Genomic DNA, 25,945 nt, shown 5'->3' on the forward strand with positions numbered 1-25,945 from the left:
TTGCTTTCTCTCTTTTCTGATAACGGTTCTATCAATGGAAGTTTTACACTTTCTGTTTTCTACATCGAATCCCAGGAAAACCTGCAGCTAGATAAATCCCATGTTTCAGGTACTGCCTGTTATGTCAATTACTGTGTCATTGTAAAGGAACTGAATTACCACCTCCATGTATTCAGAAATATGGTTGCTATATAGACCCACACATCTGTACGTGCACCTTTCCCAATGATATAGGAGTACCCATTACAGAACATGGTGTTTTCAGCAGGAGACTCTCTGGTCTAAGGTTATAGTTGCTCAGGTCTCCCTTTGAACACTGCCACTAGCAGGTTTCAGCAGGTATCTTGCCCCGTGTGGTTTAGGTGCACTTTCCTGGGAGCTGGCCTTATTTCACAGTGAGAGACAGCTCTGTCCCCGGAGCACTGCTGAGGGAACAGGCACGAAGGGAAAAGAGGCTGCTCTTTACTGCTTCCCTGACACATCTCACTCAACCAGTTCCCCCCCCCCCAATGTGCTTACCACGATGTGGAGTGCCAGAAGACCTACTGTGCCCGGTGAGGAGAGGGAGAAAAGCCTCATTGCAGTGACTATATTTTGTATATCTCACCAACAATAGCTTTTCTTGTTTTTGTTTTTCCCGTTTCAAAGAGCCTTTTAAAAAAACACATCAATTTAAATACAAAAGCCTCCCCTAGAAAACTATCCAGAAAGATAATTTCAGACCAAGATTAAACTCTCTTTGATTCTGTCCCGAAAATCTTCTTGCTGGCACACAGGTTACTGCAAAAATAGGCTCTGTCAGCTGAGCTGATCCAAGAAGGCAGAAGCACAGTTACCATTTCAACCTCTGACATTTGCCTAAATAACTCAAGTGTCCTTTACTAGTATTGCAGTGACCTCTAGGAACCCGATCCAAGCCCATTTGCTTCATTGTCCCTTACTGACTTACCCTAGACTTCCAGAAAGTTTTCTAAGCCTGGAAGGATGAGTATTTAATGTACAGATAAAACCCCCAAAATACATGAGTGTGCTGATGAGAAACAGAATAGCCTAAAGCCTTCCATCTCCATGCTGCTGATGTCTGCATGGTTAAAAATGAACTACCTAGGGCTATATGAACCCTGGTGTTAGCCTGAACAACGCATTCACATCCATTTACCTGAAATCTAAATTTGGTTTATTGCATTTCATTACCACATGGAAGATGACGCCATCCCTTTAATGCTGAATCAGAGCAAAAAGTTTCCACTTTTTATGCATATCAGCACAAAAAAAACCACTTCCACTTACCCAAGAGTACTGTAGATCCATATCAGTTAGGGAATATGTGAGATGTGGCTGATGAGAAGAGCAAGTACAGTTTTCCCATTCTTCTATTTTTGAAATCAAGAAGTCACAAGGACAGAGCTGGTTGTCAGGAAACATCTTCCAGTCACTCCACAAGTGAAATTCAGTTTCCGAATGAATTGAAATAGTTCCTAAGTTATTAAGTCTGGAAGTGTATGTGCGGCCCAGAGACGCAGAAATAAAATCTGGCCTGGTCTCACTCTCTTCTTTTCTCCTTGAGCTGTCTTTCCAGGTTTTCTTCTCCTGAGGTCTTGTCAACTTCATGCAAGAAGTCAGTGCTTCCTCATCCTCTTCAGAGAGATAAGCATCCTCTAATGCATCTTTAAAAATACAAATACTTCTGTTATGATATGTTGCAATTCACAGAGAAAGTGGTACTTTTTTTTTTTTTAATGCTGCCTGTTGCATTCTATATAATTAAAAACACAAGGACTCCATTAAAAAAAACAAATAACAATGATAATTAGGGAAATGGAAAGTATTTTGTATTGGGTCAGGCATCTGAGCCAAAAGTAAAATTTATTCTCCATTTGTTAAATTTATCCTGTTCCCTCAAAATCCTGGAAAATTTTACTGGTTCTGCCCTGAATACGAAAATCTGGTAACTGGATGTCGCAGTTGCAGAGAGCATGAGTTTAGCCTAAATAATGGAAAAGTTCAGGAAACTTTCTGGATATTTCCTCTCCCACCCCTTCTCAGTATATAGCTACAAAGTAGTGGCTGAAATTCCTTATTTCCTCATGTGTTTCAACCCAAGCAATGAGTTGGCTGGAGCAGTAGTTCATCAGACAGTTCAAACTCATTTTGCTAGTGTTGGTTTAAAAATAATCATATACACAAGTGCATTTCACAACAAGTGCACGCACTTTTAAGTTGGCAAAACAAGTTCAGAGGAAGAACTGCTGCACAGTCAGATCAGTGATCCACAGGAGACTCCAGAAAATAACCTGATCCCAGAATCGGTGTAGAATTCCTGTGTCTTATGGCCCAAGGCAATCAGGTATGATGAGAGGCCGACTTGCTTATCATAACACAGACCTTCCTGCACTCCCAGCTGCTACTGCTTCATGGATTAACACTGAAAGTTATCTCCACATTCGTGAGTTTTGCCTTTCTGATCCGAAATGTGCTACAAAACTAGGAACTACTGCAAAAACAAATTTTCCCCATCACGGAGGCCCCGCTGTTATACAATTCTATTTATCTAAAATCCCCACTTGCGAGATATACTGTTACAAAACTCGAGCTAGTGTGACAGGAAACAGGTTTTCACACTATGAGGAAGTCAGCACTCAAGTGGTATCACAGTAACATCTCAGCTGGGGTTTGAAAATTGTGGGTGGTGAATGACAGACCAGGACAGGATTGTTTACAGTTATGTTCAATACAGTGTCATTTGCCAAATGTTGGAAAGAATGCTGATATGATGCTGTACTTACTGAGGGGGAGCAAAACATGCTTGACATCTTCCAAGCTTTGTGTACTCGTTTTTTTTGTTCGGACCAATTTCTGCAGTCGTTTTAATGTTCCCATGGACTCTACTTTATCTTCTGGTTCTGTACCCTGGCAAAAGAACCAAAGACATTAAAATTATTCAAATCCTACAAATAAAAAAATAAGGGTAACATGGTGTTAATCTGGAGAATGACAAAGTTTCAGATTCAAAGAACTGATCATTGACACAATGCTTTAGAAGTTAGGCACTTCCTTGCTTGGGAAAAATAGGTAAAAAAAATAATTCTTAGGGCATTACTCATATTGCTGTTTACATATTACATTTCTTGAATACCACAGCATTACTTAGTACTTAATTCCAGACTTGCTCCATAAAACATTTTAATACATGCATCCACTACATTATCTAGAAGCCTTTTAAGTGTGCACAGGAATCCCAGATGTGGTGAGCTACTGCATTTAAGTGTTTATGGGAGTGTGTTCTGAAGTACTGACATCTTTCTTTCTTTTTTCAAGACTTTACTTTGTTTCCTAGATTAAATGACAATAATGTAAAAGACAATTCAACTTGTTATTGTACACTCCAACAGCTTCCGACTGAGAAACTTTAGGTACTACAGGTTCCTAGAGCAGGAACCTCATGAACATGCAGCCATCTCATAAATGTTCACTTATGTTCATGGATTAACACTGAAAGTTATCTCCACACTCATGAGTTTTGCCTTTCTGATCCGAAATGTGCTACAAAACTAGGAACTACTGCAAAAACAAATTTTCCCCATCATGGAGGCCCAGCTGCTATCTTCCAAATCAGTCCAGAAACATTTGAGTTCTCTTCCAGTCTGACTCTGAACTTCTCTGTGAGCTTCAGAGAGAAATTTCATACTCTGACAGCAAATAATTTCTATTCCATAGTCACATGCTGTGTTTCACATAGAATACCTGATTTTCAATGAAGCAAAACAAACCAAAAAAAATTAGAAATTAGTTAAGACTGTAATTAATGGATGGTTACTTTTTTGGAACAATACTGTTTGGCTTCTATGGATATCCACCTATTTAAACTGGTAATGATTTTGTATTGTAGCAATAAATCTTCAGCAATATTGCAAGCGATTAAGTGCCAGTGCTGATGTTATCAGAAGGTAGAAATGCAGAGGTCCTTAGTGCAGTTTCCCCAGCAAATAGGTCACACAATCATAGATGCTTCCTTCCTCCTCACATGCATAATCCCTTGAGACAAAGTCATCTCAAAGTTTGTCAGCAGTCTAATGTATAGAGGGCAGGCTGCTTAGGAATGGGTCTCAAGGGATCCTGAACTCCCCAGCTCTCATTTGGGTTAAAGCCTCTTTGCAAAGTCTTAGCATGAAGCACATCTGAAGCTCCAGCATTCACATATTACAAGTCACATCCATCCCCTGCAGCACTGATAAGGGAGAGGGCGTATGTTGATTTCAGATTAAAAAAAAGTCCACTGTTCACTTGACAGATAACTGCTTATAAAGATTGCTATGTTTGAACTGCCAAAAGTTCAGATATTTTTCTATGAAGACATGAGGTTCTGTAAGCACAACTAGGAGTCTGAGACATCTTATGCCCAGGCAAAGGTCACTTTTAAGCGTGTTTAGTTAGTTCTGTGTCATGAGACAACTGTGTTGAAATTATACTCAGTTGAAGCAGAGAGTTAATGAAAGCTAAGTGAGAATAAGTGAGATGTTTCCCTGTATATTCAGATGTTTAATTTCAAACGTTGAAAGGGTTTGTACCAAATGATTTGCATGACCACTTTGTCTTGCTCCAGCTATAAATTGGCATGAGGAATTAATAGACTATGCTGCTTTCTTTCCTTAGGGATAAGACTTAGGAGTCCTCCTTTTGTTAATCACAATAAGTAATGCAAAAGTTCCCATGGTGGATAGCACTTGGGTTTAGACTCCCCTCTTTTCAGCAGCATGTTACATTCCTCGAAATCTGCAGTGTCTCCTGGAAACTGGGAGTCAACCAAAGGAAATAGAGGGAAGTCAGAGAGTTGAATATAAACACCTTTCCATGCCTCCAGTGTCCAGTTAGAGCTACATTAGTATTTTAGTTTTGAAGTGAATTTCACATCTGTCCCTGTAAGCTGTGATTCGGTCTCAGAATGCCACCAACTGAATTCATCACAGATGAAATTAAGACGAAAGACACTTTCCAGAAGTTCAGCTGAAGAACTCCAGCTGCTCTTGAATGTCCGACAGAGAAGATGTGAACACAGGTAGACCTCCCATAAGACATACAGTATGGACATCAACTCATCAGCACCAACTATTCTGCTATTCTTCATCTTTCCTTCATCTGTGTGTAGATCAAACACACACTGTGCCTGCAATGCAGGCAGAAATCCTGCTCTGATAAATCTACAGGAGAAAGGGAACGTAGTGCCGATGCTACAGTATTCCTCAATGCTAGGATAGTCATATACTAACTGTGCCAGTTACTAATATGGACAAAACCTAGGTGCTTTCAATTTCTGCCATGCTTTTATTACTTTGTAGATTTATAAAGGATAGCATTTTTGAGTTTAAAACCATTTAGGTCTTCTTGAGGATCTTCACTGTAGGGTAAGGTCTCAGCAGATCCACCTTAAAACTCTAGTCAGCTTCGGGCCCTCTTGCAGCTTGTATCTGAGTATTCGTCATCCACCGTGGGCCAAATCCAAGAATGCTTTGGTTGGTCATATTCTGATTTGCATTTCAATCCCCCCCTCTCCTCTTCCAAAGTCAAGACAGTAGGACTGCAGTTTTACCTTAGCTAAAGAGAGAAACTGGGGTGTAATTTTTCAGTCTTTCATTTTGAGATGCCTTTGCAAAATAAATCATAGGGGTTTAAAATGCTAATATTGCTCTCATATAAGATCTCTTGTAGCAATAATAATTTGTCCACTTATAAGTAACGACACAAAAGCAACATGATGACTTTGAGTTATGATCTGGGATTTCCATCATGGAGACATCAAGATAAATGGAAGATAATCTATTCAGATAATTTCATTAATGGCAAACTCTAATCCTCTTTGCCTTAAAAGCACTCATTTCATAGAGTCTATCATTAGGGAAAAGTCATAAATGCTTAAATAATAAATGCAGCAACCCCCTTTCATGGAGAAAAAAGATCATGCAGTATCAGCTGGTGCTGGGACAGCATTTAAATTTACAGTATTTTATTTTGGTTTACCTAAGTGTTCAAAGCTGGAATTTTAGCTGCCTATCCAAATAAAGGTAAAACATTCTTTGATATAGAAAACAGATAGACAATCAAGTGAACTGTGCTTTTGCCCAATCTATAAGCAATGCCATTTATAAGGAAAGAATTCCTGCATGACCAAGTAACAAGAATATTATTGTTTTCTCTGCTTAACGAGTTTTAGTGATGAAAAATCATGTCACATCACAAATAAAAATGAATTGCATAAAAAAATAAATCACAGGCTGCCCTTTAGTTGCAAATAATTTGCATGAAGTGTGCATGAGTATTTAGGGACAAAAAATATACATTTTTAAAATGCATTTCTAAAAATGCATTACAGAAGAAAGACCTGAATTGAGTCTGATAAACTGTTTTGAGTTTATCCTAAGGTATTTTAAACACCTCAGAAATCTTTGCTCAGTGAGGTGTTATGAGGATTAACCTGGTGACAGAAATACAGCAATTTGGAAGCTGAGTGTAAAACACTGTTGGTCGGATTCCAGCAATCTCGGTCCTGTTGAGCACTCTCTTCCCTGGGTGTAACTGCATTAATTTCAATAAAACCACTTGCACAGCATGTCAATTCTCAGCCTAAAGAATTTAGTCACGGCAGAGTCTAATCTCTGTGATTTTCCTTCAACTGCTTTGCCTTTCCCAAAGAAGTGCAATGATTTAATCATGGTTACCTATGCACCTGAATTCAGAGTGTACAGTGCAATAGTGAGAAGAAAAAAATTGCCCTATGTTTACTGTGCCCATGGCACTCTTGTTATTGTACCATAGAAATTTTTGGAAAGTTTCAGTAATGACCTGGCTGCACATAGTGAATATTAAAATAGTATATGATGACAGAGAACTTTCTGCTCTGTTTATACAAAGAGCTCTGTAAAATGCACTGAATTTGGATAAAGCTCCTGCCCACATATATCTGACCTTTAAATATTCCCATTATTTTAGTCTGGTACTCCAGCTAGTCTAAAACAAGTGCAGAGTCAGACCTAAGCAGGCTAGGATTATAGACAGATTTTCTCCTGGGAATCACAGAGCAATAATACAATATTCTATAAATGATAAAGAAATACTGTTATTAATAGCAGAGCAATAATAAGATATTCTATAAAAGACAAAGAGATATCATGATTAATAACAGGGATATGGATAAAGATCTCTCAGCTTTTGGGGAAGGAACATATAGTACAGGAAATTCTACTAAAGCAGCCTGTTCTTCCCAGCTGCTGGCTGCTGGTGAAAAAAAATGAACAATTTTCATGGCAACTCACCATTTCACTGTTACCAGGCACACCTGGATTGTGAACTCGTGGTGGAATCCATTGCTCATAGTTTATCACCTAGATGGTAAGAAAAATAAAATAAATTAAAATAAAATTTAAAAAAATCCAACATAAATAAGACGAGTAAACATAATTTGCATCATGTAACTGAATACAGATGAGAGATCAGCAGTTTTTCAACCCAGTGCTGTGTGCATATAAAAGTAAATGGCTGACATGCACCAGCTGACACCCATTGAAATCATTTTGATATTGAGCTGTCTTAATTTCCTGAGTTATCTGGGACTCGGGAACATCTTGGGGACACCACAGCACACGTGGTGCAGTGACAGAGCCATGCACTATAGTATAGGATTTTTGGGTCTCATCCTACATCTTGGTTTTCCTTTCTCAATGAGCAGGAAAGCCAGAGAAGGTTTCCCTCAGCACCAACCCCCCCAGCTGAGGAACAAGTGTCACTGACACATTTCTAAGAAGGGTCTTGCTCAGTTCACCTCATTTTGCCTGGGATGCTGAGCACCAAGGGTGTGAGTTTGAACTGGATTAACAACAATCCCCAGAACTAAGCCAAGACAGGACTATATACACTGCCATCACCTGCCCATAAGCCATTTCTTGGTCACAATGTCCTCACAATGGGAACACCACGAGAATACACTTTCCCTGGGGCACTGATGCCCTAGTGGGCAAGCCTGACAGTGCTCTCATAGCTTATCAGGAAAGTAATGAACACTGGCCTTTTTTCTTCATGAATATGAATGACACTTTGAAGGCTGAATGCAACCTAAGAATTTACGTGAGAAATGAGGCATGAAACATTTTTGAAAATGTATTAGCCCAAAGACTGTATTACTTGATATTTTATGTCCCTCCCAATATGCTACAAAGAGTTTGAGCCATCAAGGGAGCCCTGCTAGACATGAGTAAACACGAACAAAGGTATGAAAAATAAATGCAGAAAGTAAAGCTCCTTTTTCTGGTAAGGTACAATTATTGTAGTGTTGCTCACACTGTGTCTCTCAACCCATACTTCAGTTTCAAGCCCCTGTTTTCCAGCACTTACGGAATGAATGGAATGAATGAGTGTCAATTTAGGAAATGGAGAAGGGTTAAAGCTTTTGTGAAGGACTCAGGAAAACTTATTTGCTTTCTTTTTTCTTTTTTTTTTCTTTTTTTTTCTTTTTTTTTTCTTTAAAAGGGGGAAAAAAATCTAAAATGTTCATCTATGCTATTTACTCTTGCTTGTAAATCTGCCTGTTCCATGTCTTACAGAATCACAAACTCACACAGACCAGCTTAGGCAGGAATGCACTTATGGGAATTGTCTAGTCTAACTCCATGCTCTGAACAGGTCACCAGAACAAGCTGCAGAGGTCCATGTCCTGACAGGAGAATCTCCAAAGATGAACTTCTCATACCCTCTCTGGGAAGCCTCTTCAGTGTTTGACCTCCCCTCACACTAGAGAAGTGCTTTCTTTATGTTAAGTGAAATTTCCTGCATTTCAGTTTGTGCTCTATCACATTCCTAGGGATTGGGGTAACAATGTGGTCTGCAGTTCCCTGGACTTTCTTTCTAACCCTCTTAAAGACAGGAGAAACAGCCAGGGGATAGCTCAGTTGTGTGAGCTGTCCCACCACATTGCTGAGGTCATGAGACTTGTAGCCATGCAACTCCATGCAGACCTCTAATTCCTCCTGTTTGTTCCCCATGCTCTGTGCATCAGCAAACAGGCACTTCATACGGGCACTCATCTCTGCTGATTTTGCAGAAAAAGAGCGAGAGCTTTCCCCATAGTGCTGTTCTCTCAGCATTTCCTTATTTGTGTGCATAATGTAGTACAGCAAAGGAATACAGACATAATCAGACTGTTCTGGAAGCTTTAAAGAGCATTGTGTCAATGTTATCTTGATGGTAATGAAGGCGAGAGGTAACAATCACTGAAATTCAAAATAATGTCATAAACCCTGAAATTTTTAAAAAGCAAATGCAATAGTTCTTAAACTGGTACCAGAGTTTGGAGGTATCCAAGTCTCTGCAGCTCATTTTTCATGTACCTCCAAAAGTGCCTTCAAACACTTCGACAAGTGAAAAATAGAACTTTGCATCTAAAATGGGACAAATGGTTCATGGGAAGAAGTTTTAAGGAATTTTAAGGAAACTTATATTTAGAGCAAACATAGGCCTTATTCCCTATTTCTTCTTCCCTTTTCCCCTCCATATTCTGTCATGTCTGGGGAATGACCTCCATGATCTTAACCAGGAATCAGCCCAAAAGCTTCCATGGCAGGACAGGGGCAGAGTCAGAGATCCCTCACACCAAGGGAAGAACTGTTGTGGGAAATCAAAGAGCAAACTTTCTTCGTAATACTTAGAAAGTGAGAGGAAGAAATCAGAGACAGAGAATGAGAGACGCAGAAGAGAAAGAGTTCTTTTCTCCTTTCCTCCCTCCTCAGCTACTTTTTTGGCAGCTGGAAGAGGAGATAATCATGGGAACAAACTAACAGTGCAGAGACAGATAAAAGCCTGGGGGAAAGCAGGAGAAACCTGGAACACACTGACTTTCAAGTTTCCAATACGGTCATCTGTCCCCCGATATGCAGATCATTTGACTTTTCTTTTTAATCCTGATTGTGTCTTTGGCCTACACTGGAGCTGAGCACTGCCTAAATGCTGGGTCTTCACAGCTCTCTGTCTTATCTCAGATGCCTTCAGGGTGATGCATGTACAGTTTTTTCTTGCTTTTAACCTACACATCCAAAAGGACTCCTGACATTGTATAGAAACAACAGAGGAAACTCAGCTTGGAGCCTTTTCTAAACTTTAGTGCTCACCTTGAATTTAACACTTTTCTGCAAAAGAAAATTTAATAGATTTTCAGCTTCTAAATAATTTATTGTATTAATCCCTCATTTGGGAGACACACATATGTTACACATTTTTAGTCAGATTCTCAAATTGGGTGAACTTTTATCTCATGTGAAATCAGCAGAGCTAAGATGGTTTGCCACAGATATGAACTGTCCCTTTAAGTAACCTATTATCAGGGCAAACACTGGGCTGGAAGTGAATAAAAAAGCAAACATCAGTCATGCTAATTCCAGAGATACAAGTCTTTCTCCTCACCTCCCTGCTCTTCACCAGCTGATGGCTTGTTACCTACCTTTATGATTTTGTTATGATTATGTAAACCCAAGGGTCAGATTTCCTTAACTGCTTGTGCTAGTGGGATAATTAATGCAGTATTAGGAAGGTGAGATATGGTATATGTTCACAGGAATTCAGAAAGCATTAGGATACATATGCCAATATGAATCATGCAGGACTAATCTAAACACTTAGTATAGATCTTGCTAGACACAATTCTAGCACATCAGTTTAACAGAAATGGATTTGCTCAGGGAAAGAGAAGGCTTCCTATGCAATAAAATCCATATGGTCTGCATAAGTAAAATCATGAACAACTTTGGTAGTCACCACAGTCTTCTTTTAAACTCAGCTTCTAAAATACACAAGCATACTGAGTATGAAGTTTAGGTTAGGTAAATGCTGAATGGAAACAAGAAATACGCATTTCATTTGAATGAAATTTTAGATTTCAGAAAGAGTATTTCTTTCACCTGGCATGTGGTTTCTTCTATCTTCTTTCCTTGCAGCAAATGTATTCCATCAGCAATAATATTATCTTCTGTGAATTATGACCAAAAAAGAGAAAACATGCTTTAAAATGTCCTGTTTTATGTTGTTATGAGGAATATCATTTGAATTGCACTGATGTTTTGAGCTGACATTCTGACTCTCTGAAGTTAATCTTATATCATTTAAACATACATTTTATCTTAAACTGCTTTGAAGTGAGACTGGAGAACAAACTAGCAAACTGACTCACATAAAGAAAACTCATTCATGCTTCCTTCTTTTCTATACATAGTCTTCAGTTTACTAACCCAGAACCCCACCAAGACCTTTCTCTTGCTCTGTTAATTTACAGCAGAAAGGTGTAGAATATTCGTATAAAAAGTTAAGGATAAAAATGATCTTTGCAATTGAGATCTGTTCATCTTAGATTAGATTAGAAATTCCTTTCAAAGGATGAACATCCTCCTGTTTCTTCCAAGAAATGAATGCTTTGCATGGGAAGAGCATGAACCTTCACTACAACAGCGAGCAATAATAGGTCAAACAAGTCTTTGAAAAGTTTACTTTATGTAAGTCTACTTTGAAAGATCTACTCTTACTCCTAGTCTTAAGGCAAAGCATCCACCATTATGCTTGTGTAGGATGGCCCTAGTGATTAGATTGCATCAACACAGATATCAGAAGCACTCAGTTATTTTGTAGGGAAAAAAAAAACAAAAACCAAAACAGAAGAAAAATTATCTGCTAATCATAGCACACAATGCTACTGTAATTTTCCAAAGTTACTAGAAACCAGTAGGAATGTGGTTTTTTTTCTCATGAATTCTAACTTGGTATCCATATTGCTGCTGAGAAATACCTTAAAACATCAGTAGTTCTCCTCTTTGCAAAAGGACAGCTTACTTAACATATAGAGTCACAAAAGCTAACTGTAGGCAGGTGGGACTGATTGCACTGTTTTCTCTACAATCAACAGAAAAAGAAAGTTTAAGTCAGTGACTGAGATTCTTCAGTTATCACATGAAAAAAGGGTCTGAACAGGATCACGAAAAATTATATTCAAAGAGGTACATAAAATCCTAGTCCAGATTTTAAGTTGTCTTGAGCAGCTATGAATCTTCTTGAAGTCACTGAGGGCCTGGTGTCTGACAATTTGGTTGTTTATTCCACTACAGAGTTGGATGGACTTCTAGAAGCAGCATAACTCATGTTCAGCAGTGCTTATGCAACACACGATTAACGTAACTGGGTTCTCTCTGGTCCTCAGGCTAATTTGTTTTCATCTCCTGCAGGCATCTCAGCACACTGCAGCCCTGTGCTCTGTAAGCTTAGTCTCAAAGTTCTCTTACCGTGTTCAGTCCTGTGCCCCAAAGTCCTCTTACAGTCTAATCCAAAATAGTATTTGGTAGCTGTTTGCAGCTGAATCACAAAAAAACTGAGGAGTAACATATAATGTCCTAATCTGAAAGACTACATGCTGTCACACTACTTTTAACATAATTCTGTTCAAAACCAAATGAAAACAGCAAGTTATTAAAGCAAACCGTAGTGTTCCCCCCCAACCATGATGTCTTTTGCTGGCCATAATAACGTGCATCCACAGTAGTCTTAAATCTTGCTTAGGTCAGCTCTCCAAACCAATGAACTATGGAATAGGGTATTTGTGTAAAAAAACAGCCAAACCAAAAAAGTCCATGGAAAAGATATATATAAGCTACAGTTGTCTTGTCTTCCTAAGCTGGTAATGGGTACCAGTCACTTTCCTATGGAATGAAGTAGGAGCAGTGGAGAATTACATCTGCTGACTCTAAGAGTTGTCAGTTCTTTCCTGTTTGTCCCCATAATACTCTTTCATGAAAGCCCAATGACTGTGACTTGCAAGTCAACTTTTCAACTATGATGCTTTTAGGCTGGCAAATCTCGATGATTTGCGTTTGGCCTTGTGAGCAAAGACGAGAATTCCCACTATTGTGTCTGTGGGATATATGTTTTCATTGCTTTATCAGCCTGGAAAACTTGTTTTTGTAGAGGAAATACACACAGTGGTATTAGGAACTTCATCCAAAAGCTGACAGTGTCCATGGATGTCTCTTCATTGATTTTGGTGAGACTTGAGACAGATCTGTGAATACACCTCTGAAGTAAGCAGAGAAGCCTATGCTGACCACCATGCATGCCATTTTACATCTAAGAGAAATTCATATTATGCAATAGACTTGCAGACCTTGAAAGATTATCTCTGCTAAGAGAAAGGTTTGATCAATAATGACAAATTATCTTGATCGATAGTGATACACTGTAAATCTCCTTGCAATGGTTTTCACCACTGTGTGAAGGGGACTTCCCCTGAAATAATTTTACTGCAGTAGGGAAAAGGGAGATTTTTATTTAGCTGCCAGCTTTGCTTCCTGTTCCCTCTGGGCCCCTGCCCTTCAATTACAACACTTGTCAGCTTTTAAAATGTGCACTGCTTCTTTTGCATGCTTGGATATTTAAAAGGGTAAAAAGTGCCTTGAGTAGAAAAGACTTTGGAGGAAGGTCAAAAAGTTCTGCTTTCTCATTCAGCCTTTCCCCACTTCTAAACTGACAACTGCTGGAATAGTTTGAGGAATCATTCCAAAAGGGTTTTGGTTAAAAGTAACCCTTGTCTGAAGAGAACAATATTTCTTTCACCTATCATCAGAACCTCTTCTCTTGCAAGGCAATGAGACTTACTGAAGGTCCCTTTTCCCCTCACTAGTTCATCACAAGAGTAGAGTTCCTCTAAATCTTCCTGTCCTCTCTTATTTCTTGTTCTGGGTCAAGAATCTTAATTTGCCCATACATGGGCAAATACAGTAGGTATTACAATTTCAGATCTATTTCCAAGCATTTAAGAGTTTAACTTCAAGTGGTGAAGGGAATAAAATCCAGAGGGAAAGCTGGTGCCCTGTGCTTTTCTTTCTTTGACACATCCAGGTAAGAGTGGAGTCTCTCTTAGCAGTGGAAAATCTCTAGACCATTCGTATAGAAGATATTAAAACCTGGGGTAATGGCCATATTCCTGCATTGTTGGCTTAAGTGGAGAACAAAACATGTATCCACATATCTTGGTTTCTGCTTCTGCTGAACCTTGCCTGGTTTGGTCTGGTTAGGCAACTTTAAGAGATCTACCTTCCCTTTGAAAAGTATAAACATAATTGCCATTCCTGGAAGCAACATTAAGCAGATTATCAAAGCATTTTGATTTTTGTGCTTAACTAGACAAGGTGACTGCTCACTTGTTACTTCTCACTGTCATTTTAAAGAATTTATACTGGTTAACTCTTAAACAGTGCCATTAGCAACTTCCCATATATTAGCTGCAAGGTTGTTTTAATAAAGTTGGTCCAAATGGGTTTAGAAGGAGAATCAGACAAAGTACTCGCATCTAAACTTTTGTCAGCTCTCTTTTGCACCTGTCTTGGGGTTTTTTTTCTGGGAAAAGTTGCACTGTTTCCCTGTTGGATACCTGGAGCAGTGTAAAATATCCAGGAAACATGGATTTCTACAGTTGGCAAGCCCTATACAACCCAACTATGGCAATTTACCGTAGCAAAGTCTCCTTTGGCCCATGGACTACAGAGTCAATTGGTCACAGAGTGTGTTCTTAGCTTACCAATTTTAAGATAAGCTCTATTTTAACTACTTTTTTTTCCCCTTGAGGACAAAATAAATCTCAAAAGGACCTGACAAATTATTTAGCTGGATTATTGGTGAAAAATGAGAAATTTTCCGAGGTGCCCTTTAAAATACTTTGTGGAAAATGCAAAATCAGCTGAAATATGTTTAGCAATTACCTTCAAGCTGACAGTGCCTTCTGATGTACGAATCATTCTCCGGCTTCCTGGAACCCTGCCAAAGTGTGCCATTCACATTTTTCCTGTCTAAAGTAAAAGCACAGAGAGCAGTCACCTGAATTCATAGCAAACCCGTGAAATAACAGGAAATTCTATAAAAATAGCATCAGAATGCAAATCAAACAAGCTTGCAGAACTGTGTAGCATCTGCTTCAACATGGAAATGAATTGATGATTTTGCAATATAGGAATTTTGATGGATGGATTGTATTTATTATAGTCAGACTTCAGGTTTTATTATCTTTTGCTGCAAATACCTCATTTAACACTGTTAAAACTTGATGAGAAGGATTTTTACCTTAACCCTGATTTTAAGACCTAAGAGCCCACAGAACATCTGGGCCTTTATTTTGCTTCCAGGAATTGTATAGATATTATTTAAGTTTACAGTTAACAAGCTGGAGTGTTTGCAAGAAATAACATCAAAGATGCCCACTCCAAGCACTCCAAGGCTTGTACTGTCTCAGCTTGGATGGCAGAAACTAGGTTGGCTTTGAGAAGAGATGGCCATCCTCCTGTTCCCTCGGTGAACTTCAAAGTGGTCGTGCTTCACAACATATTGATAACTATTAGGGGTTTGTGCTTTCTGGGTTTGTTTTGTTAAGTTTTATTTAATGTTGGGTTTCACTCCGTGTCAGAAAACTTTTCTTTATGAAAGCTCTTGTTGATCCTGTCAAGTGCTGGGAATTCATTAGAGCCTGTCTGCTGTAGACCAAATGACGCTGATCTACATGAAAGTCTTGCCAGTGCAGGGCTACAGAGTGAAGCCTTAACATAGGGGAGCTTTCATCTACCCAAGACACATTGATATGAAATACAGCTGCATCTTTACAGGCAGATATAACAACCTTTTTTACTCAGTAAGGACTAGATGCAACAACCAAACCAAAACTCCAAACAATAAATGAAAGCATTTTAACAGGAAGCTCTCACTGAAAAAAAAAAAAAAAAGGAACTTTTACTTTTTAAGAAGCTGATTATTATTTCCCATAGAGGATTTACAAAATAGAACCCATTGAACCACAAGTGTAGATAATAATACCCAGCGTAAACATGGGTTTTAAAAAAAAAGCAAACCTGAATTTCTTCTTTGGTGAGCTTGTTTGTGAAAGCTATTACAAAGTAGTTTAAAATGGCAAAGAGAAGGGACCTGAATTTTATTAGATCAGAGATATTTCAGGGCTTTATTGAAATGATTAAAAGAAATATTGGACATGCTGAGTATTTCTAATGCTGTCCCAGAACAGGTTCTTTAAATCTCAGTGTGGTTACTATGTTTAACGAGTTTGTTTTCAACATCTACCTACTATATGTCTGTGAAAGGCAGAGAGGGTGGAAAAGTACATTGATAGTTTAACTGTATTTTTCCCTTTCCTTTGCATTTGCTCCAGCAACTCTAAAGCAAGTCAGACCCTTAATTAAAGTTGGCTCTCTGAGATTAGGAGGTATACAGTAAATTATTTAAGCAGTTACTAACCAAATGCTTCATTTTCAGACATGGACTTCTGGATGGATCTAAAAGAATTAAAAGAATTTACCATTAGCTGAAAGTCAGAATGAAAAAAAATGGAAGTGCATTTAATCAAATACGGACATTTTCAACTAATTCTTCAAAGCAGGGCACAGGGATTTAGCTGTGCAATTCCCACTGGCTTTAATTGGAGTTACTTGGCTTGTGTCATTCACCCAATCATCTACTCCCACATGATACACAAAGCTCTGAAAGCATCTGAGGTTTCATTCTGCAAAAATAGGTACTCAATTTTATTTTGTAATGAGGAATCCGTGACTGAATCAGGGAACCCATCAGGAAGAAAATAAGATACTTTTCTTTAGATGTGATCTTAAGTGTCCTACAACTTTTAGAAAATATTGTCTGAAGTTTGGTGACATAATAACAGATTGAACCAAAGAGCTACATGCATCCCCACAACCTTTAGTGACATTTTATTGCTCGAGTAAACCTTGTTTTTTGCACATTTACATGAGGGAGTAGTCCTAACTCACACTTACATCTGCGGTCAGTAGTTTACAGCTGACGACTTAAAGAATATACTAACTTAACAGAGGAAAAAGAAATCTTTGGATAAAGATTAATTTGTTTCACTTTATCCATTAAAAACTCAATGGAGAGTAGTTTATGAGCTAAAGGATGAAGCCAGAAGAATATACTGGAAGAGACCAGAGACTCCCTAATCAGTTACAAAGATCAGCAGAAGAGAAAGAGTACAAAATCTAAGATCTCTCTCCCAACTTCAGGCATGGAGGTGCTGAAGGGCTTCCTTAGCAAGAGGGTTCAACTGAACTATTGTTTTTTTTAAGGAACTGGTTCATACCCACTAGTTCCTTTTAAAACCACTTGCATTTCTTTTTTTTTTTTTTTGGCTTCCAGAGTTCCACAATTTAATTCTTATTGTCTAACCAAGGCATACTTCTGTTTATTTTATTTCTGCTACTCTATATAACTTGGTGTTTCTTTGTTGCCCCGACAGAGGAAGGAACAGAGAATGATAATTCCTTATTCACTTTCTCCAAATCTACCGAAAAGGCCACTGTGAAAATTTCTGCATTATTACCAGAGATACCATGCCAGGATAGTGATGTCTGGACATTCACAATGAAATAATTTTTGTTACAAAATTTTTTCATGTTGACTCAAACTATTTTCTTCCAGCTTACTCATTTTTTTTATTGATCAGTCAAATGGTCTCAACAACCCTTCTAAATTCTGATAATTAATCTAGAATGGGATTAAGTTTCAAATGGAATAGCTTTATCTGCATTGAAAAATTTGACACTGTAGCTATAGGTTGCTCTTTTTATTTCTGGGGCAGACAGTTCTGATCTAAGCAGGACACTGTTAAACATCCAGGTGATCGATGAGAAAACCACGAATAATAGACTTATGTCCATACTTTAATTAACGAAATTTTGGGAGCACTTTCATAGGGCCCTGGCTGGTGACAGACAGTTGAGATCTCACAACTCTGAGTGCATACATCTCTGTGATAAGTTACTAGTGTTTTTATCAGATGACCAGAAACAGATTAAAACTGTGACTTAAGACAAAGGAGCTCTTGATTTTCTTAGAAATCTTTATCTGAGATTTCTTAGCAATAGGCACAGATAACATTAATGTTCTGAATTTAGTGGAGCCCCACCTACAAATGAAAAAAACCCCAAAACTCCAGGGATTTTCATGTCTGTCAGAGCAGACAGATTAGATCTGTCTCTATCATTCCATTAGGTAGGATTTCAGATTTCATCTGAAGGAGACCACTACAGTAATGCAATATCCTTCAACCTGAAGCCAAAAAAAAAGAATATTCAAAATAAATTCCTCTGCCTGCTAATACATATTAATCATTAGCCCAAACCATAAGCATTGTGTTTTAACAAATGGATGCAAAGCATACTGCTGTCACAAATATAATTCATAAAATACTGTCTGACCTGCTTTATCTGAATCATTTTGCAAACTAATTTTTTACTTAGATTAAAAACATAAACAAACAAACAAAAAAAACCTGCTCAGGAGATTATCAGGTCAATGGTGCAAACATGCTATAAAATAGGTTACCACTTCAATCTGTCAGAAAAGCAGACATATGGTTAAACCAAGCCCAGATTAACTGCATTTGATTTTAGCTGTCCTGGTTCTGATATTTTGGAAGAAAGATTTGTGTATATGAAAAAATCATGGCAAAAGAGCTTTAGTAATGCATTACAAGCTTGTTACGTGCTTTTCAACTGCAACATTAATACATGTACTTTATGAGAATCAAAGCAACATTGGCAAACATTAATAAAACAACAAGGATGAAAGGTACAGACAAACATAGTGACACTGTGTAGACCTTGAACTGGTCTCAACTTACTTTCTTTTTTTGGTCACTGTGTTCTCAAAGTCAGGAAATTCCTTTTAAAAAGATAGAGAAAAAAAATCTATGAAAACCAAAAATGTTTAATCCAAATATAATATTTTTGTCACTGATAAGACAATGAATTATGTACTTTTGATGTGTGTTTTTAATATCCACTAGCATTTCCAGTCTTTCTTTTTCCAGCAGCTGAAGCTGTGGAGGACACAGTGCAGCAGAGAATATATGTAGTTATGGGTCCTGATTTTAGGAAGCTTCAATATCCATGGCTCCCAAGAAGCTGATAACCATAATACCCCTGAAAAAACAGAGAATCATACTCATACCCCAATAATTAATATCATATTTCTTCCATAGTATAATTATTTTAAATTTTATGAGGATTAAAATACCCATATATTATAATAGGATGTGGTTTTCTGATGAACACAGGACACACACCCTTTAAACCCATTACATGCAGAGGAATGTGGAAGGGTGCAGGAAACTGTAAATAAAATTGAAAGTTGTGCAAAGCTCTGAGTGGGACCATCAGAATCAAGCACTGACCTGGAGGAAAGACCACACAGACCCCAGGACCCAGACAATATATATACCCTGACAAGATGTGGGAAGGATTGTGTAGCTGTTGAAAGAGTGAAAAAAAGTTTGCCTCAGAAGTCAAATAATGGCAAAACATCTCAATGTATGTCTGCTGTCACAGTTAACCAGGGACTTGAAGGTAATTTTAGTTGTAGGAAAACCTGAGGATGTCATGCTAGGACAGAAGAGATCTCTGGTCCCTATAATATTTTGATATCCCCTAAGACAGAATATCAAAGCACTGCATCACTTTCATATCTATTTCTTCCAGCCTGGAAAGCAGGAAGTGGGATAAAAATGTCCACGATGGTACCGCTTCAATCTGTTGTGCAACAAGAGACATTAAAACAAAGTATAACCATTCTTAATTTTATAAATATGAAAACCTCAGTGTATGGACCCATTTCTAATAACATGTTTAAGTTATTTCCTTCATGTAACACTATCTACATCTGCATGACTCTGACCACAGTAAAATTTAAAAGTGTCATCCAGGTTGCTTGATGAAAAGCCAAACGATGTACTACATTAAACTATGTAAGTGCATAATTGAGCATTCTATATTTTTTCCCTTCTCTCAGTGAAACCCATCAGAGTTTTTTTAAGCTTCTTCAGGAGAGAGCATTAAGAAAAGGCTGTTCTCCTGCACTAAGTTATTTTAGCTGAGTGTAGGAGGTCCTTCTGGCCTGGATATTCGTGAATGCTAATAATTGTATGCAGTTTCCCCACAGTTTTGGGTTTTTTGCATGTGTTGATTTTTTCACAGATGCTGTGTGCAAATCAAAAGAGAATACAGAATTTATCATCCACTTTGAAATAATGTAAGCAATGTAAGATAATTTTATTGTTGAAAAGAAAAAAAAAATCAGCATTTTAGTCCTGGGACAAACCTTTTCAATAGCTCAAGAGAAATTACTAGATGAGGTGCATAAGCAACACAGAGAAGTTGAAAAATGTTTAAAAAAGCGATTTTAAGTCTTATTTAAAAGGATAGTGTCAATATCTCATTAAAAAATATCAAATATTTTATTTCAAAGAGGCTTATTAAAGGAAGCCTTATGCATGGAGGTCAGAGACCAAAGGATATTGTAAGTTAAAATCTGTATATGATCCAGGGAAAAAGTTGGAGATAGGATCCTCTCTAAACCCCAGTGTGGCCATATACCTGGAAAGACTACTAATTCATAACTTCACATGCAAAACACCTGGTGAGAATCATGAAACATGGATTTAATCTCTTGCTGCGTGATTTGAAACCAAATTTCCTGGGTTTCCTAAAGTCCAGCAAAATCACATTGATGACAATACATCATACACTAAGGTAATAACTGATGTGAGTTCACTGGATATCATGGGATGCAGTGTCAAAATGAAATATGATAGTGGATTTAAATGGCCATTTAAAAATGGCATCTTTCATTGAACACACCCTTCCTGCTATTTCTGAATCAGCTGGCTAAATTGGAGTAAAAGAATAAATTACTCTTGTTTGTACTTTTTTAACGTATCTTTTCAGCATTGATTACACTTAAAATTGTATGTAACTTTAACGTGAAACTAGTTTTTAGAAACATATTTTATCTTAGCATGTAAATTAAGGTTCACTTAAACTCTCCAAAGACTCACCCAGATTCTCCAAAGAGCATAATTGCCTTGTTTATGGGAACAATTCTTTCCTTCTCTACCCCAAATGAGAACAATCTGTTTCCTAGAAACAAACTGAACATGTGGAAATCGAGCATGATAAAATTATTGACAAAGTCCTTTCTTCCCTGATTTCATCAAATAACTCTGAAATAAGGAGTTGAATTAGTCCCTCCAGTGTTTCCAAGCTGGCTGAGAAAACTCCTGTGACTGTTAAGACTTGCAAACATGGAAATGATCATTTCAGATAACTAGCACTCTTCTTTCCCTCGCTGAAATCAAATGCCAATTATAGCACTGCAGAGTAAAGCAGGTATCACAAAGGATTGTGATTTTCCTGGCAGCAACTTAGAAAGACTGATAAGTCATTTGGCCCTTTTCTGCTATACAGGGTAGTCAATCATATCACGGTCAGCAGTTGAAAAATATGTGGATCTCGTGACATTTGGTGATTGCAGTCTGACAGGAAATATATGAAAATAGTTTTAATACTCAAGACTCTTTTCTTAGGAGCCCGAGACAGCTCATGAGGTAGAAGACTGTAACAGCAAGCTACAAGGGGTAGAAGTTCAGTTTCCCAGTTAACAGCACAGTTACAGGCGAAGAGCACCCATCTGATTTATTATGTGCTGATGGCTACCAGCTGTTTCTGAGGAAGGTCCAATTCAGATTTGCCATGCATGAAGTCCAAAAACAACTCCATAAATCTAAATTCTGCCTGAGAATGTTACTGAAGCTGAGCAACAGGCAAAGTAACCACAAAGTCAACAGGGCAATTCCCCAAGAGGATTCAAATCAAAAGGCAAGTGTGTGTAACAGGCCCGAGACAGTATCATAGAAACCCAGAGTGGGAACAGCCCAGGCAAATTCTGTAAACAAAACAGGTATCCTCAATTATGTGAAAGAGAACAGTGTAAATGAAAGGGAGATTATTCTTCATTCAGGATGTGCCATTTGGGAAGATACTTGGCCAGGAGCAAAGAGATCCATGGTTCAAAAAAAGGTGTCCAAGGAGTATGTTCACTGAATTATGTCCTGCACAGCTTCAGCGACCACAGTACCCTATATTTCCTACGTCTCTAGAACAACATCACAGGTCAGCTGTGATTAGGACAAATCACAACAGCCAAGATAACTGCAAGAAAATAACTATCTTGTTGCAATATAAGGAAAAATTTTCTCTAGCCCTAGTCACCCTTTTTAAAATTGAGGAGAGCACACCTTGGATGCCTGCTCTGTTGATTTTGAAGTTGTATAAGAAAAAGGAAGGGGCCAAAGCCTCCTGAGGGGGAAGTGTGCCATGCCAGGTTGCTCCACCCTCAGGAGGTTTAACAGCTCAGTGGAATCTGCCGTGCCTCAGCCAAGCATTTAAACACACACTCGAGCCCACACCTACTTAGCAGTGCACTTAAGTACATGCATTACTGAATAATGATGGATGGCTAAATGGAGTCAATAATGTTCTGAATTTATCACACTGTGGGGGCTGCCCCGCAGCCTGGAACCAAGTGACGGAATTAAAAATAGGGGAGAAGTACAAATGGGCTCAGTTAATAAGCTTAACGGCTTCATCCAAGGTGTAGGTCTAATAACTCACATGCTAGAAATAGCAGATAAGATTACACACAGGCCTTTGGCCTCAGCGACATTTTTCCATAGGTCTTACTGCCGACACGTCATCACTAATCTTGTTTCCCATTTCTAGAGAGTATTTTGTAAATAATCATGTTGATTCTACAGCCAGCACAGTGACACAGCATCCAGCCGTTATTTTTAGTTAAGTGCTGAGCTGAATATTCTCTCAAAACAGAAAATAAAACCCACAGCCATTCTTAGGAAGCTTCCTGTTAATACCTCGTGAGCCAACAGTGTGCTTACCCATTTAGTATTGTTTTTTAATGATGATGAATTTTACATTTAGTGATGAGTAAATGGGCCATCACTAAAACATGCCCTTTAAGAAAACAAATATGTATGATAAGAACTAGCAGAAACTAAAGTTCTGGATACTTCTATTCACTGCTATAGATGTATCTTCATGGACTGTTCAGTGCCATCCCACAAAATTCAGCAATAAGCAACGTGAGAGAAGTTTTGCTACAGTTTGTTCATATTAAAGTACAGGACTTTCTAATCTACATTAGTAGCAAATCTGTTTCTCTAGGTTGGCCCAATGAAAATAAAAATCTGTATTGGATAGGTTAATTATTTTTACGTAGCCAAATAACTGCTGAAGCCTAACTCCACACTGATACAATGAAAAGTCTGAAGTAATGCTGTCAAATCAAAAAAACAGAATAAAACAAGAAAAAAAAAATACAAGAAAAAGCAAGAAACAATAAGCCTGATGTAAACAACCACTGCAGTTTTACTTCTTAGTCTTACACATTATAAAAACCATAGCAGAGCACAGTGCTATGGGTGTACTATACCCTGAGAAGATAAAGGGCAATTTCTTGTAGTTATCTATTGCGGGGTCTATTAAGACACCATATGTCACATTCTGGGTACAAACAAAAAAAACAAATCTTGTTTTTTTCATTTAACTTTGTCTAAATACTGCTCCTGTCAGATAAACATCTATTGGCCAAGGAAATATTAGTATAGTAGTCATTAAATATTAAGTTAGTTTGTAGTCATGGCAAAGGAGAAAATGAATGGATGTAGGAGCTCTACTATAATGTCCACCTTTAGACACTAGGAATAGAGAATGTCATGTTTCAATATAGTTGTAACAGAGATTATTAAATGAATAAGATTATGAAATTTAATATACTATTTTAAAGTATTTGCCAAAGCTTCAGTTATATATTATACCAATAGCACACCAATAATAAAAGATTAAGTGGGATAACATCGTTTAGGAAGGAAAAAAATGCAAAAAACAGAAGACAACTCTCTTCACACATTTACCTAACGAGGTCTTGTAAAATGCAAAGGTTATTCCAGAGACCATCAGTTACAAAATTCATACAACTCATACTCTTTAGAAATGTACTTTTTAATTAATAAAAAGGACAACCAAAGACACCAATGGGATCTCATTTAGAGACAAACTATTCTAATACCCATTGCCAGCATTTTCATATGTTACTACTTGCAAAGAGAAATTCCCTTGCAGAGTGAAGCTGCACTAATCTCCCTGTGCTGCTAACTGTAGAGAAACCCATGACCTGCTTTTCAAGTGTGCTTGTTAAGACTGGACAGAAATCAGGTCACTGGCTACAGAGATGAGATTTGAACAGTGGCTCCAAAGAGCCTAAATAGCCCAAAGTGGCAGAGAAGCCAGCAGAACACACGTGTCCACATACAGAGTAATAGTTTTTTGCAAAATGCATTGCATACTTTGGAATTAAATGTTACTTACCAAAGACTTAGACCTATCAGGTGGTCCACAGTTTAGAGGTGGGCTCGCTGGAGTGCTAACCTGGCTGTCAGTAGTAGTTGTATCCTTGGGTTCCTGATGTTCTGGGACAGGCTCATACAAGCTGTCCATTGAGCCCTCCTAAAATACATTTAAACAGATTTTCAAAGATGAACACTCGTAAGCATATTAAATTATTAATAATTTAAAAAAGCATGATGTTTCTGTGATTTACCAAATGGAGTGTGTTTTTCCTCCCCCCTCTTTTGAAATCCTTTATTTAGTTCTTTCTCTAAAAAGGCATATAGAAGTCAAGTACCCAAATGCTGGAGTTCACAGTATCACAACTTAGATTCCACAAATTGCCAGATGTAAAGCTGAGAGTACAGAAAAAATGAATATTGTCTGCTCAGAAGGAGTAAAATCAGGTGTATACATCCACTTGAGCACTACATGAAAATTCCTGTGAAAACTGTGAAAACTAGAAACCATGAAAATTTCTCTATGAACTATTTTATAGTTAGTACTTCTTTACGTGAAAAAAAAAAAAAGGTTAATCTGATGCAGAAAGGTGACTCCATTCCTTAGAAATAAAGAGAAACAATGCTGCCAGCTCCCAGAATTTGATAATCATGATTTAGGCCCCCAAAATAATGACAATGAGTAGAATGAAAAACAAATTCCGTTTGCATTCAAATTTTTGAACTCCATGTTTTAATGTGCATGTAAGGTTCTTTTTCTCCAATCACCATGAATATAAACATGGTAATAGAAACTAAGGTTTTCACATTTATCCCACAACTCCAAGAATCAGGATTACATATACACACTGCCATTTCATAATTCGAGAGTTAAACGAAGGCAGATGGCAACACTAAAGACACTCTAACTGATGATCCCACATTTTAGATGTTGCCATTTTGATCTGCACTGAATATTTTCCCAATGAATTTTGATTACTAATTTTAATTGCATTAATTAAGGAATAAATCAAATTTATAGCAGTATGACTTAGAGCAGAGCAACACTATTGAAATTAACATTTCAATTTCATTATTATTATTTAAAGGCATCTGTTACTTTAGCACAGAAGATAAACACAGATGTATATTTGAAGTTATATTGTTAATATGTAAAATTTTACAGGAAATATTTTTGGCTGGAGAGGCAGCAGTTCAAAGACTTTTTTGCAAGCATAATGTTTATCTATGCATCTTTATTTGCTTCAGTCTACCAGAGTTTTGATAAGCTCAAATTAATGTTTTGGGAGAAATACTATATATTGTTCTTGAAAACACTCAAGTTATGTACTTGAGCCTATTGTAGGAACTAATATGTTAATGCTTCCTGAGACATTGTTGCCTGGTTTATGAAACACACTGCACATGGATGTGGTGAACATCCAGCTGAGCCTCAGTTTTGACAGCAACTGTGGTTTTTTTATCACTGCATTTATTTTTTGTTACTAAGTATTTTGCCATATAGCAGTGATGGTTCAGCTATGGATTGAGCATTTCTAGACAAAAAAATTATGAGTTTAAAACCTTATTGCAAACTTCCAGGATTCTCCAACGTAAAATATGACCACATACTTCTCCCTCCACAGGGAATAACACAGGACTCTTGTGAAGAGAGCATTT

The 25,945-nt window shown here is 37.7% G+C and overlaps 1 protein-coding gene across 2 annotated transcripts in view; it reads right to left on the reverse strand.

The window, feature by feature from the left end:
* Positions 1-25,945, reverse strand: part of LOC113966623 (SAM domain-containing protein SAMSN-1-like) — an 88,091-nt gene that overhangs the window by 51,603 nt on the left and 10,543 nt on the right. Inside the window, exons 4-12 of one of the 2 annotated variants that reach the window (XM_027681540.1) lie at positions 24,309-24,446; positions 18,713-18,753; positions 16,312-16,349; positions 14,775-14,861; positions 10,938-11,005; positions 7,308-7,376; positions 2,787-2,910; positions 1,548-1,667; positions 1,291-1,457 (exon numbers count right to left, since the gene is read on the reverse strand). In XM_027681540.1, coding sequence (XP_027537341.1) covers positions 1,291-1,457; positions 1,548-1,667; positions 2,787-2,910; positions 7,308-7,376; positions 10,938-11,005; positions 14,775-14,861; positions 16,312-16,349; positions 18,713-18,753; positions 24,309-24,446 — 852 coding nt within the window. Of the gene's footprint in view, positions 1-1,290; positions 1,668-2,786; positions 2,911-7,307; positions 7,377-10,937; positions 11,006-14,774; positions 14,862-16,311; positions 16,350-18,712; positions 18,754-24,308; positions 24,447-25,945 lie in introns of both variants that reach the window. The other variant, XM_027681539.1, reaches the window with a different exon arrangement.

The sequence above is a fragment of the Neopelma chrysocephalum genome, unplaced genomic scaffold (assembly GCF_003984885.1).
Source record: "Neopelma chrysocephalum unplaced genomic scaffold, ASM398488v2 Primary Assembly neopelma1_60, whole genome shotgun sequence".
Taxonomy (NCBI): Eukaryota; Metazoa; Chordata; class Aves; order Passeriformes; family Pipridae; genus Neopelma; species Neopelma chrysocephalum.